This window comes from Rhinoraja longicauda, chromosome 18 (assembly GCF_053455715.1).
Source record: "Rhinoraja longicauda isolate Sanriku21f chromosome 18, sRhiLon1.1, whole genome shotgun sequence".
Lineage (NCBI taxonomy): Eukaryota > Metazoa > Chordata > Chondrichthyes > Rajiformes > Arhynchobatidae > Rhinoraja > Rhinoraja longicauda.
In genome coordinates this window covers 42,401,407-42,416,515 of record NC_135970.1, presented here as the reverse complement: position 1 = coordinate 42,416,515, position 15,109 = coordinate 42,401,407, and the positions used below count along the sequence as shown (strand labels likewise).

The 15,109-nt window shown below is 47.2% G+C and overlaps 1 protein-coding gene across 1 annotated transcript in view; it reads right to left on the bottom strand.

Moving 5' to 3' along the window:
* Positions 1 to 15,109, bottom strand: part of LOC144602185 (UPF0606 protein KIAA1549L-like) — a 145,100-nt gene that overhangs the window by 33,150 nt on the left and 96,841 nt on the right. Inside the window, exon 14 of the mRNA XM_078414921.1 lies at positions 9,575 to 9,702. Coding sequence (XP_078271047.1) covers positions 9,575 to 9,702 — 128 coding nt within the window. The remainder of the gene's footprint in view (positions 1 to 9,574; positions 9,703 to 15,109) is intronic.

The window sequence follows — 15,109 nt, the reverse complement described above, 5'->3', positions numbered from 1 at the left end:
TTGGAATGGCAGGCAGTGACTAGTGGGGTACCGCAAGGCTCAGTGCTAGGACCCCAGTTATTTACAGTGTATATTAATGATTTGGACGAGGGAATTGAATGCAACATCTCTAAGTTTGCGGATGACACGAAGCTGGGTGGCAGTGTTAGCTGCGAGGAGGATGCTAGGAGGCTGCAGAGTGACTTGGATAGATTAGGCGAGTGGGCAAATGCATGGCAGATGCAATATAATGTGGATAAATGTGAGGTTATCCACTTTGGCGGCAAGAACAGGAAAGCAGAGTATTACCTGAATGGTGACCGATTGGGAGAAGGGGACATGCAACGTGACCTGGGTGTCATGGTGCACCAGTCATTGAAAGCAAGCATGCAGGTGCAGCAGGCAGTGAAGAAATCGAATGGTATGTTGGCATTCATAGCAAGAGGATTTGAGTTTAGGAGCAGGGAGGTTCTGCTGCAGTTGTACAGGGCCTTGGTGAGACCGCACCTGGAGTATTGTGTGCAGTTTTGGTCTCCTAACCTGAGGAAAGACGTTCTTGCCTTAGAGGGAGTACAGAGAAGGTTCACCAGATTGATCCCTGGGATGGCGGGACTTTCATATGAGGAAAGACTGGATAGACTGGGCTTGTAAAATGGCGGCACTGCCCTAGCAGCTGCCGCTCACCTGCGGTCCATTTGTCTTTGTGTTTTTGTTGTTTTTTTTGGGTCTTAATTGTAGTTGTGATGTGGTGTTTTTGTGTTTGTGTACTATGTGTGTATGTGGGGGGGAGGGGGAAACTAACACTGTAAATAGATGTCCCTTCAGAACGGAGACCCGACCTTTGTTTTCTGGGCCGTGTCTCCATTCCTGCTGCGGCCTACCATCGGCCCAACTCCTGGAGCTGTCGGCCTCCGGGGCTCTGGTTCGCAGAGCCCGCGGATCGGACTTACCATCACCGGAGCCGGCCGTTTTCGGAGGCTGCGGGAGCGGCTGCGACTCGCCTTAGGCTCGGGCCGCGTGGATGCCGACATCGGGAGCTCCAGCAGCGGCAGCGTGTTCGCCCGCCCCGGATCGCGGGGCATGGGGCGCGGACATTTCACCGTCCGGCGCGGCCTAGGATGGCCGCGGGATATTTCTCTGCTGGGCGGGGGCTTCAATGTCGGGAGCCACGACCGCCCCGACGTGCAGCAACAGCGGCAGCAGCGTGTTCGCCCGCCCCGGATCGGACTTATCATCGGCGGAGCCGACCGTTTTCGGAGGCTGCGGGAGCGGCTGCGACGCGACGCGCCTTGGGCTCGGCCCGATGTGGACCGTCCGGTGCGGCCTGCAACCACAACAACCTGGCTGCGGGCGAGGCACAGCGGGAGAAGGGAAAGACATTGTGGCCTTCCATCACAGTGAGGAGAGAGAGGACTGGAGGAGACTCACTGTGATGGATGTTTCTTTGATGGATGTTTCTTTTTTGTGTGTTTTTGGGGTTGGGTGGTTTGAGTGCCTATTTAATGCATTTATTGTTGGACTGTGTTTTGGGGGGTTTTTGGGGTTGGGTAATTTGGGTGCCTGTTTAGTGCTTTTATTGTTGGACTGTGGGTGATTGAATTAACATTTTGTGCAAGATGGCCGCGCCGTTGTGTTTGGCTGCCTGCTACTGTATGTTTCTTTTTTTTCCTAGTCAGAAGTGCAGCACTTTGGTCAACGTGGGTTGTTTTTAAATGTGCTATACAAATAAATTGACTTGACTTGACTTGACTTATACTCGCTGGAATTTAGAAGACTGAGGGGGGATCTTATAGAAACATATAAAATTCTTAAGGGGTTGGAGAGGCTAGATGCGGGAAGATTGTTCCCGATGTTGGGGGAGTCCAGACCAGGGGTCACAGCTTAAGGATAAGGGGGAAGTCTTTTAGGACCGAGATGAGAAAACATTCTTCACACAGAGAGTGGTGAGTCTGTGGAATTCTCTGCCACAGAAGGTAGTTGAGGCCAGTTCATCGGCTATATTTAAGAGGGAGTTAGAAGTGGCCCTTTTTGCTAAAGGGATCAGGGGGTATGGAGAGAAGGCAGGTACAGGTTACTGAGCTGGATGATCAGCCATGATCATATTGAATGGCGGTGCAGGCTCGAAGGGCCGAATGGCCTACTCCTGCACCTATTTTCTATGTTTCTATGTTTCTATGCCCTCCACGTCTTTCTGTGGCAATGAATTCCACGGATTCACCACCCCCTGACAAAGAAATTCCTCTTCTCCTTCCTCTCATGATTTTGTACATGATTTCTATAAGATCACCCCTCATCAGACCCTCGAGTCCTGGCAACATCCTTGTAAATCTTCTCTGCGCTCTTTCCAACTTGACAACATCTTTCCAACTTGAGAATATTGTGTAGATTGGAGAGAAAGAGAGGGGCAATTTGAAATACAAGAGTTATCAAACCAAGGTGTGGCTTAACTAAGACTGCCCTCCACATCGTGCTGAAGATTAAATATCCCATGGCACCAGGTGGACATCTCCTCATTGCCTTGGCTGTAATCTATCACTGAAGAAGACCTCCTCACTGTTTGTGGAAACTTGCGGTCTGGAAATTATCGAACCCATAAAATTAACTGACCTGTTCCTCAGAGAGCAGCAAAAAAGCAAACTTCATTGACGTGAAGTACTTTGGGATAACTTGTGCCGTGATTTAACAGTTTAATTAGGCAAAGAAATCAATGTAAATGCATCTGCAGGTTGATGGTGAAGCCTTGTTACTAACAAATACAGTCAGCCTTACGTGGCCTTACTTTAATTTTGACATTGATTTTCTCGGTCAATGTGCCATTGCTTTATTAGGTTACAGCTCACCCTCTGCAAAGTCTCATAGAACGTAGAACAGTTCAGCAAAGGAACAGGCCCTTCGGCCCACAATGTGTATGCTGAACACGATGCCAAATAAAAAAATCTCCTTTGCCTGCACAAGATCCATATCCTCCTGTTTCCTACATATCACGGTGGCACAGCGGTAAAGTTGCTGCCTTACAGCGCCAAAGACCCGGGTTCGTCCCCGACTATAGGTGGCTTGTCAGTACAGAGTTTGTACGTTCTCCCCGTAACCGCGTGGGTTTTCTCCGAGATCTTTTGTTTCCTCCCACGCTCCAAAGACGTACAGGTTTGTAGGTTAATTAGCTTGGTATAAATGTGAATTGTCCCTAGATGGTGTAGGGTGGTGTTATAATGTGCAGGGATCGCTGGTTTGTGCGGACTCGGTAGGTCTGCGCTGTTCTGCGCTGTATCTCTAAACTAAAAAACTAAACAAAATCTATGTGCTTCTCTAAAAGCCTCATAAATGCCCCAAATGCATCTGCCACCATTACACCTGGCAAAACTTGGCCCGCACATTTCCTTTAAACTTGGCCACTCTCACCTTAATGCTATGTGCGTTAGTTTTTGACATTTCCACTCTGGGACAAGAAGGTTCTGACTGTCTACCCGATCTATGCCTCTCATAATTTTTATAAAACATCTACCATGTCTCCTCTTAGCCTCTGACGCTCCAGAGAAAACAATCCAAGTTCGGCCAGCCTCTCCTTGTAGTTAATAGCTTCTAATCCATGTGGTATTCTGGTAGACCGCCACTGGCAGAATTACATTGACAACAAATGCAATCAGGTAGACTGCTGTCATCCCCGAGGCATATTCCAGTCCTTCTTGGGCGATGCCTCTTCACCACACCCCTGAAGCTGTTCTAAGACTTTGAAACATTGATCTTGCCAGTATCATTAACATAGGACGAGTCTCACCCCGGCCACTCCCTCTTCTCACCTCCCCCATCAGGCAAAATCTACAGAAATGTGAAAACACACACCTTCAGATTCAGGGACAGTTTCTTCCCAGCTGTTATCAGGCAACTGAATCGTCGTACCACAACCAGAGAGCAGTGCTGAACTACTATCTACCTCATTGGTGACTTTCGGACTATCCTTGATTAGACTTTGCTGGCTTCACCTTGCACTAAATGTTATTCCTTTATCATGTACACTGTGAATGGCTCGATTGTAATCCTGTATTGTCTTTCTGCTGCTGGATAACAAACAACAAATGCTTTTCACTGTATCACGGTACACGTGACAATAAGCTACACTAAACTAGAAATGTACATAAACGTTTGATGCAATGGGAAAATGTGTCCAGCAATTATCCAAAGAAGTGGTCTTGTAACCCCAGGAGGTATGAGCTTCTAATTTAGGTTAGCAGAAACCCAGCGACCAAAGGAAGATTATAGCAAATTAGGTCAATGTTGGCACCAACTGAATTTCAATATAGTTTCACGTATTCTGTTAACCCTTTATTTACCTTGGTCAGCTTAATTTGGCATCTCAGGCACCTGAACTTTTAAGACACTAGAACGTGCAGATGCTGGATTCTTAAACAAAACACAAAGTGCAGGAGGAACTCGGTGGGTCAGGCAGCATCTGGGGAGGAACATGGACGGACGCCGTTTCAGATCGGGACCCTTCTTCAGACTGATGGGTGGAAGGGGGCAGGGGGGAAGGGGAAAGAGGGGGGATAAAAGGGCAATGTAGTAAGGTGTTGTAACACAACAGTTACCAGCCAGAATGGTTCATCATCTCTCAAGGGTGCATCATCACTCTTGTTCCTGTCTTTTAAACATTGTGATAGAACCTGCCTCAACTACCTTCTCTGAGGTGGCACGGTGGCGCAGCAGTAGAGTTGCTGCCTTACAGCACCAGAGGCCCGGGTTGGATCCCGACTACGGGTGCTGTCTGTACGGAGTTTGTACGTTCTCCCTGTGACCGCGTGGGTTTCCTCCGGGTGCTCCGGTTTCCTCCCACACTCCAAAGACGTACAGATTTGTAGGCTAATTGGCTTGGTATAATGGTAAATTGGCCCTAGTGTCCCTAAACGTTATTACCTTATCATGTATCAGTACACTGCAAATGGATCGATTGTAATCATGTATCGTCTTTCTGCTGACTGGTTAGCACGCAGCAAAAGCAAAAGCTTTTCACTGTACCTCAGTACACATCACAATAAACTGACTAAACTAACTAAACTTGTGTGTGTAGGATCGTGTTAGTGTGTGGGGATCGCTGGTCAGCACGGACTCGGTGGGCCGAAAGGCCTGTTTCCGTGCTGTATCTCTAAACTAAACTAAAAAGACTAAGCTCTGGCAGCTGGTTCCATGTACCCACCATCATTTGTGTGACAAAGATGCCCCTCAGGTTCCCATTAAATCATTTCCCCTTCACCTTAAACCTAGGTCCTCTGGTTTTTGACTCCCCTACCCTGGGTGAAAGACCTGGGGAACAATAGGAAACCAGTTGTGTTTTTACAACCTAGAGGTTTCATGGTAAACAATACTGCTACATGCTTAATTTTGAGATTTTTATTGATATTTAAATCTCCCATTTCCTACAGCAAATGCCTTCAGATGACTAGTTATTCTCCTCAGGGACCATAACCCATGTTGTGCCATCTATCTGATCATCAGCGGAACAGGGTAAATGCATTAGAAGAACGCTGGTGACAGTGCGGTAAGACTTAATTACAGGAGGCCTGTGCATTTCTCTTGAAACAGGCTGTGATAAAATGCTTCAACGCACAAAATCATTCAGTACAGCAACAGAATCTGCAGAACTGAATCGTCTAAAGCAAACATTCGGCACATCCAAAATAACATGAATCCCAATCTAGAAGAGAGGTAGATCCCAGAATTTTGTTGGTAATTTTTTTGCTGTGGTTTTTCCTTATTGAATAAAAGCTTGATTATGTGTCTGCACCTTTTGTGAGGAAGTGTTACAAAATGGCCACGTATAGTACCATCCGAAGAGGAGCAGCATGTATTTACAACGTAACTCTGAATATTTGTGTGTGAGAGAATGCGCTTCAAGGGCGTAGAGACCTTGGGAGTGAGCTGGCAGTAATGAAGCACTCGACTCTCGACATTTATAGATAGTCACAAGAAGCTGGAGTAACTCGGCGGGTCAGACAGCATCTCTGGAGAAAAGGAATAGGTGACGTCTTGGGTCGGGACCCTTCCTCACACTGAGAGTCAGGGGGAAAGGGAAACGAAACATATAGACAGTGATGTGGAAAGATATGCAAAAAAGTAACGATGATAAAGGAAGCAGGCTATTGTTCGCTGTGGGCTCGGTGAAAACGAGTTACAGGCAATGAAACTCAACAAGACGACATTGAAGCGAGTACAACGAGCTGGATGGGGGAGGGACGGAGAGAGAGAGAGAGGGGGGGGGGGAGAGGGTGGGGGAGAGGGACGGAGAGAGAGAGAGAGGGGATGCAAGGGTTACTTGAAGTTAGAGAAATCAATATTCATACCGCTGGCTTGGAAGCTGCTACATTTGCATTTGCCTTAACCCTTAGGATGTGTTGCTATCTTAAAGCAGCTCACAGCCACTAAGGCTGCAGCCCACTAGTCACTGTTACCGTACAATGGTGAGTAATCTGTACCCAGCAAGCTTCTGCAAACAGTCATTAGATATCAAGAAGATAACATGTTTAATTTAGTAACATGGATGAAACATGTAAAATGGAAACGCAAGAGACTGCAGATGCTGGAACCTTGATCAAAACACACAGCGCTGGAGGAACTCAGCGGGTCAGGCAGCATCTGTGGAGGGAAATGGACAGACGACACTTGTAATGTAAAACACAAAGTGCTGGAAGAACTCAATGGTACTTTATTGTCAAGTGTACCTAAGTATACTCAAATTGTTCTTTTGCAAACAGTTCAGTGACAATCCTACAGTCCATGAGGCATAGTCATACTATGTATGAGAGTTTAAGATAATACATTACACGGAGCCACCACATTTTAGGTGCCATCTTACTTCAAATCAGGCAGCATCTGTGGAGGCAAATGGAAAGAGTCTGAGCCCTTCCAGACTCTCCGTCCCCACTCAAAATGTCGCTTGTTCATTTCCCTCCGCAGATGCTGCCTGACCTGCTGAGTTCTTCCAGCACTTTTAGTGTTTTGCATTAGAAGCATCGACTACCAATTTCCTTCCACAGATGCTGCCTAACCCGTTGAGTTCTTCCGGCACCTTGTGTTTTGCACAGTATAAAATGGAAGGTGAGGTCCACTGGGTTTAAGGGAGGTGCCGTGGTGCAGCAGTTAATGGTGCTCCAGCGACAAGGGTTCGATCCTGACCTGGGGCGCTGCCTGAGATGGAGTTTGAACGTTCTCCCTGTGGCTGCGTGGGTTACCCTCGCTGCCCAAAGACGCTGTGGGTCAGCAGGTATATTAGCTGCAGTCAATCGCCTGTGGCCTACAGGCTAATGGTGGAACCAGGCGGGAGTTGACGGGAATGTCAGCGAGAACAGGTTACAGAAGGACAAAATGGTGGGATGGGACTGAAGGGGTTACTTTGAGAGCTGGCATTACTCGACAGGCTGAATGGTACATTTCCACATTGTAAGTGCAACATGTGAAACTGGGTCAGGACCCTCTTTAGTTTCAGTTCTTTAGTTTTAGAGATACAGAACGGAAACAGGCCCTTCGGCCCACCGTGTCCGCACCGACCAGCGATCCCCGCACACTAACACTAAGGACACACACCAGGGACAATTTACAAATTTACCGAAGCCAATTAACCTACAAACCGGCACGTCTTTGGAGTGTGGGAGGAAACTGGAGCTCCCGGAGAAAACCCACGCAGATCACGGGAAGAACGTACAAACTCCGTACAGACAGCACCGGTAGTCAGGTTCTAACCCGGGTCTCTGGTGCTGTAAGGCAGCAACTCCAGCACTGCGCCACCGTGCCGCCATGCCTTCTTCAGACTCATGATAGACTTCAGCAAGTCTTCTTAGAAATGACGTGCTTCTTAGAAAGAACGGCTGTGGTATGGTTTACACTTGTGGAGAGAGCAGATTGTGCCTCCTGTCTGCACAGTGGATTAGTCCCCGGCAATGCGTCATAGACGTGTGCACAGCCTAGGAGGGCAAGGGAAGATGTGTCTTTGGAATCACAAGAGACTGCAGGAAGATCCCAGCAGGCCAGGCAGCATCTGTGGAGGGAAATGGGCAGGCAACGTTTTGAGTCGGGACCATTCCCAGGCTGTCAGTCTGAAGAAGGATCTTGACCCAAACTTTCATCAGTCCAGATCCCTCCATAGATGCTTTCTAACCCACTGAGTTCCTTCAGCAGTTCGTCTTTTACTCAAGACTTCAACATCTGCGGCGTCTTGTGCCTATAATTATGAGCAATGCTATATTATTGTCACATTTACCGACCAAGAGTTAGAAGCTTTATTTGCATGCCGAACATTCCAACCCTATTGCACATGAGGACAATCAGCCATACAGAAATACACCAGGTGATGCAAAGCAAATCAAATACCAGAGTGCAGAAGATAGTGTCACGGCTACAGAGAAAGTGCAAATAGAAGAAAGTGCTAAGTCTGCAATGAGGTAGGTTGGAAGATCAGGACCACACTTAGTTTACGACAGGACCGTTCAGTGGTCTGACAATATTGGTGAAGAAGCTGTTTCTGAATCTGGTGGTACGTGCATTCATGCATTTGTATTTTCTGCTCAACAGGATAGAGCAGAAGGAATGACCAGGGAGTAAGTGGTCTTTGATTATGTTGGCTGCTTTCCCGAGGCAACATGAAGTACAGGTGGAGTCAATGGGGAAGAGGCTGGTTTCCGTGATGAACTGATGTACATCCACACCTCTGCGATTTTTTGCAGTCTTGGGCAGAGCCATTACCAAACCGAAGATAGACACAAAAAGCTGGAGTAACTCAGCGGGACAGGCAGCATCTCTGGAGAGAAGACCCGAAACGTCACTCATTCCTTCTCTCTGCCTGTCCCGCTGAGTTACTCCAGCTTTTTTTGTCTATCTTCGGTTTAAACCAGCATCTGCAGTTCCTTCTTCCGCATCACCAAACCAAGCTGTGTTACATCCCAATGTGATGCTTTCTACAATGTACTTGTAGAGGTTGGTAAGAGTCATTTGGGACATGCCAAACGTCCTTAGGCTTCTGAGGACTTAGAGATGTTTGTGCACTTTCTTAACTGTAACTTCAATTAGTTGATCAAGGACAGATTGTTGGTAATATTTACACCTGGGGACTTGGAGCTCTCAACCATTTCCACTGCAGCATCATTTATCTTCACTGGGTCACCTACACCTCTTGAAAACAATATTTCTGTAAACATTACTACTTTTAAGAAACATATAGGCAGATACAAAGAAGGCAAGGATATATATTCCTAAAGCTGGCAAATGGGATCCATGTAGCTGGGCAGTAAGGTGTGAAGAAGGGTCTCCACCTGAAACGTCACCTGTTCCTTTCCTCCAGACCCGCTGCGTTACTCCAGCTTTTAGTATCTATCTTGGTCAATAAGGTCAGCCTGGTCATGAAGGGCCAAAGGGCCTGTTTCTGTACTGTGTTACAGTGTTAAAACGTTATGTTTCATTGGGGCCGTTTCTGAACAGTTTACAGGATTCTGGCACGCTCAGTAAATGGAAGTTGGCAACTTCCCCTGGATTCCTGCGTGTTTGTGACTTGTTGTAAATTTCCCGCCTCGGTGGGAGAGGAAAGGGAGGAGGCGCGTGGCCAAACTCGACTCACCATTTTGCCTCTTCAACCCCTCCTTCGCAGTCCTCTGCTGCCCCGTGTCTATCTCCGCTGAGTCGGTGGTCGAGTCGAGATTTGCTGACTGCTCGCTGAGGATGGAGTCCCGCTCGCTCTGCAACCTGCTGCAAATCACCACAGCAACAAGAGGGTCACAATTCCTCCTTAAAAATGCGTTCTTAGACTGATTTTACTTGCCCACACCAATAAATCCTTGTGCAGTATGTAAAAGAGGTTTCTTTTGTGACACCTCTGTTAAACAAATTGCACCATTTTGCCACCTCAAATGTGCGACTGAAATATAAATCGTCGATGTCGGAAGATTATAAGTTTCCCTCCTGCCAAATTACGAAGCATTTTTCTTTTCATTTCAAACACAACTTCATCTTAATATTTTCATGTCAAGAGACCCGGATAAGATCGTGACTACGGGTGCTGTCTATATGAAGTCTGTACGTTCTCCCCGTGACCTGCGTGGGTTTTCAGCGAGATCTTCGGTTTCCTCCCACACTCCAAAGACGTGCAGGTTTTCAGGTTAATCGGTTTGGTATAAATGTAAAATTGTCCCTGGTGTGTGTACAGTAGTGTTAATGTGTGGGGATCGCTGGTCAGTACGGACTCAGTGGGCCGAAGGGTCTGTGTTTGCACTGTATCTCTAAATTAAATTAAACTAATCATCTTTTCTCTTCCACGGTTGTCTAAGTTATACCGTCAGCCTTCTGTATCCACACTGCAATCACCTATTTAATATTTCATGCTTAATTCTATGTTTTAACATTCAGTTCACCTAATAAACATGCAATATCACTCCGGCTTGAGTTTCAAGTGAACCTTGCGAGTTTGAATTCAGTTTATTGTCACGTGTACAGTGAAAAGCTTTTGTTGCGTGCTAACCAGTCAACAGAAAGATTGTACATGATTATAATCGAGCCGTCCACAGTATATAGATACATGATTAAGGGAATAACGTTTAGTGTAAGGTAAAGCAGTAAAGTCTGATCAAAGATAGTCCGAGGGTCTCCAATGAGGTAGATAGTGGTTCAGGACCACTCTTTGGTTGGTGATAGGATGGTTCAGTTGGCTGATTGCAGCTGGGAAGAAATTGTCCCTGAATCTGGAGGTGTGTGTTTTCACACTTCTATACCTTTAGCCCGATGGGAAAAGAGAGAGGCCAGGGTGTCCTTGATTATGCTGCTGGCCTTCCCGAGGCAGCGTGAAGTAAAGATGGAGTCAATGGAAGGGAGTCCTTCCTCCAGTTCCTAATGCACCTCCAATTCTAGCCCCTGACACAGTCACAGCATGCAGCCCTCCACTGTGGGCACCTCACCTGTACCCACCTATCACTTGTCAGGCTTTGCCCCACCCCTACCTCTCTTCTCCAGCTTTCTCCTCCATCGGTCTAAAGAAGGGCCGTGATCCAAAATGTTGCCTGCCAGTTTCCCACTCTGATGCTGCATGACCCGTTGTGTTGCATTCTGATGCTGCATGACCCGTTGTGTTGCACTGTGCTGCCAGTTTCCCACTCTGATGCTGCATGACCCGTTGTGTTGCACTCTGATGCTGCATGACCCGTTGTGTTGCACTGTGCTGCCAGTTTCCCACTCTGATGCTGCATGGCCCACTGTGTTGCACTCTGATGCTGCATGACCCGTTGTGTTGCACTCTGATGCTGCATGGCCCACTGTGTTGCACTGTGCTGCCAGTTTCCCACTCTGATGCTGCATGACCCGTTGTGTTGCACTCTGATGCTGCATGACCCGCTGTGTTGCACTGTGCTGCCAGTTTCCCACTCTGATGCTGCATGGCCCACTGTGTTGCACTCTGATGCTGCATGGCCCACTGTGTTGCACTGTGCTGCCAGTTTCCCACTCTGATGCTGCATGGCCCACTGTGTTGCACTGTGCTGCCAGTTTCCCACTCTGATGCTGCATGGCCCGTTGTGTTGCACTCTGATGCTGCATGACCCGCTGTGTTGCACTCTGATGCTGCATGGCCCACTGTGTTGCACTGTGCTGCCAGTTTCCCACTCTGATGCTGCATGGCCCGCTGAGTTCCTCCAGCACTTTGTGTTTTGCTCAATGTTCTAACCCCCATTTTCCTCCCTTCTTTACTTCCCCTCTGATCTTTCTGTAATCAGTTTCTCACAGACTACTCCCATGATCTCAGAGAGTGGATCTTGTAACCGTGATGATCTAGAGTGTGTCTTGTTTGACTATATATTTTTTAGAGATACAGCACGGAAACAGGCCCTTTGGCCCACTGACTCATACACAAGTTCTATCCCACACACTAGGGACAAGTTACAGAAGCCAATTAACCTACAAACCTGCACGTCTTGGGAATGTGCGAGGAAACCGGGGCACCCGGAGAAAACCCACGTGGTCACAGGGGGAACGTATAAACCCCATACAGATAGCACCCATAGTCAAGAATAAACCCAGGTCTCTGGCACTTTATGCCAGTAACTTTACCGCTGCGCCACTGTGACATTCCAGAACAACAGCAGAAATCTGGTATCTTAACAGGGGTCCTCTGGGGAATGTGAACCAGAAAGTGTGCAAACGGTGTACATAAAAGTCTGCAAAACTGCCACTGTTTCATGAACATGAAATATGGGAAAGTGCAATGATTCACTGCTGTGAAAAACAAAATTACAAAAACAGATTCAGCTGCCTTTTGACAAGAAAATGGGGGAGGTTTAGACAATCAAGCTGTCTATCAGAAACGCTGGAGACACGATGCTGGAATCTTGAGCAAAAAAAAGGTGCTGGAGGAACTCAGCAGGTCAGGCAGCATCTGTGGAGGGAAATGGACAGATGTCGTTTCAGGGGTCTAAAGAAGGGTCGCAAACCAAAATTACTCCAATCCATCCCCTCCACAGATGCTGAAGGGTCTGAAGAAGGGTCTTGACCTGAAACGTCATGCATTCCTTCGCTCCAGAGATGCAGTCTGTCCCCACTGAGTTACTCCAGCTTTTTGTGTCTATCTTCCCTCCACAGAGGCTGCCTGATTCTCTGAGTTATTTCAGCACTTTATAACTAACTTCCCTTTTTCAGACTGATCAGATGTACTACCCTTTGATGTTGTGACCACAGAAGTGCCTGGGTTATGCTAGCAGCCGATATGAAAGAAACGGGTCGGAAAGAGGCTTGTAAATGTCACGTAGTCTATTAAGAATAGCTGAAGATTTTCCCATGGCCTTCCAGATATGGAATTAAGACTGCAAATCACCATGGTAACTAACCTTGTTTCAGTTCCATTTTCCAAACAACCTGTGCTGATGTCTCTATGACAGGAACCCAAGCGTGGCAAGCAAAGTGATCGCATATTCCATTTATGAAACCTTCTATCAAGTCTCACCCACCCACATCAGCCAAGTGCTGGCTCTGGAGAGGGTCCAGAGGAGGTTTACGAGAGTCATCCCAGGAATGATCGCATTAACATGTGATGAGCGTTTGACAGCACTGGGCCTGTACTCGCTGGAGTTTAGAAGGACAAGGTGGAGGAGGTGGACCTCACTGAAACCTGCCGAATAGTGAAAGGTCTGGATAGAGAGGGTGTGGAGAGGACTAGTGGGAGAGTGTAGGACTCAGAATAGCCTCAGAATAAAAGGATGTACCTTTACACAGGAGATGAGGAGGAATTTCTTGAATCAGAGGGTGTTGAATCTGTGGAATTCATTGCCATGGAAGGCTGTGGAGACCAAGTCAATGGATATTTTTAAGACAGAGTTTGATAGATTCGTGATTAGTACGGGTGTCAGGGGTTACGGGGAGAATGGGGTTGAGAGGGAAAGATAGATCAGCCATGATTGAATGGTGGAGTGGACTCGATTGGTCTGTCCATTTTCTCCAGAGATGCTGCTTGACCCACGTATTTACTCCAGCACATTGGGTCTTTTATTCTCCCAACAGCTGTGACCCTCACGTCTTGGCAACATCGTCGTAAATATTCTCTGCACTCTTTCCAGTAAAATGGCATTTTTCACACAGCAGGATAACTAAAACGGAACACAATACAAATGCGGCCTCACCAATGTCTTGTGCAACTGCAAAATAACATCCCAATTTCTCTGGAGTGGGAGAAACAGCAGAACTGATATTCCATAAGGGACTGGGAACTGACCACAGTCATGGCCTCATCCATCGACTGTATGGGGAGTCCACCGTTGGGTTGCGGCCTCAGGCAGTCTGGCCACCACTCATGGCTTCCAAAGTCAGAAGCACCAACAGAGAAATCATGGATGCTGTTCTAAGTCACACCGACATAGTTGATAAGATTCCTTCACCAAACCCCCACAACTAGACTTGTGGGACACGTGGGATGGGAAAACTCACACCCACAAAGGAAAGAAAATGGAAAACTATATCACCGTCCATATCTCTCGTTTCCCTCACCCCTGACTCTCTGTCAGAAGAAGGGTCTCTAACCCGTGAGTTTCATCCGGGTGCTCCGGTTTCCTCCCACGTCCCAAAAAAAGACGTGTGGGCAGGTGGGCTAACTGGCCTCTGTAAATTGTCAGGTCTGAAGAAGGGTCTCGACCCGAAACTCCAGAGATGCTGCCTGAGCCACTGAGTTACCACAGTTTTTTCTGTCTATCTTCGCACCCCACAAAGATCTGGCCACACAATGTCTACTAATACATTTTTAAATGGTGAGTGTAATCCCTGATCATTTTGAAATGTCATCTCCTTATCTGGATCTCCAAGTGCCTATGGTTTAGTGGAAAGTACTCAAGGAAAAGTTTATTAACATCCATAGAGAGTGGTGAATAGTGGAATTCTCTGCCACAGAAGGTAGTTGAGGCCAGTTCATTGGCTATATTTAAGAGGGAGTTAGACGTGGCCCTTGTGGCTAAAGGGATCAGGGGGTATGGAGAGAAGGCAGGTACGGGATACTGAGTTGGATGATCAGCCATGATCATATTGAATGGCGGGGCAGGCTCGAAGGGCTGAATGGCCTACTCCTGCACCTATTTTCTGTTTCTATAGCTCTCTCATTTGCAGGCCAGAATCCTTCAGTCATCCGAACCAGATTAACCTTCAAGGCCCTGGTGCTTCCTGGATCATTCTTACAAGGGTTACTTGAAGTTGTTATTCATACAGCTGGGTTGTAAGCTGCCCACGGATATTGAGACCTTTTACACAAAGGGTTCAGATCCACATCTCATCTGCATCTCTAACCGTGCAGCACACCCTCAGCACTGTGCCGACTCACAGCCCAGAATGTTGTTGCATCATCTCTAAACATGTCCAGAACACTCCACCTACGAACACGGCAAGCACTGTATTATGCTTTCACCAACATTTTAATTTAGTTTAGTTTAGTTTATTGTCACATGTGCAGTGAAAAGCTTTTGTTTTTGGTTGCGTGCTATTCAGTTAGCGGAAAGACAATACATGATTACAATCAAGCCATCCGCCTTGTACAGATACAGGATAAAGGGAATACGTTTTAGTGCGGGATAATGTCCAGTAAAGTCTGATTAAAGGTAATCGGAGGGCCTCCAATGAGGTAAATAGTAACTCAGGA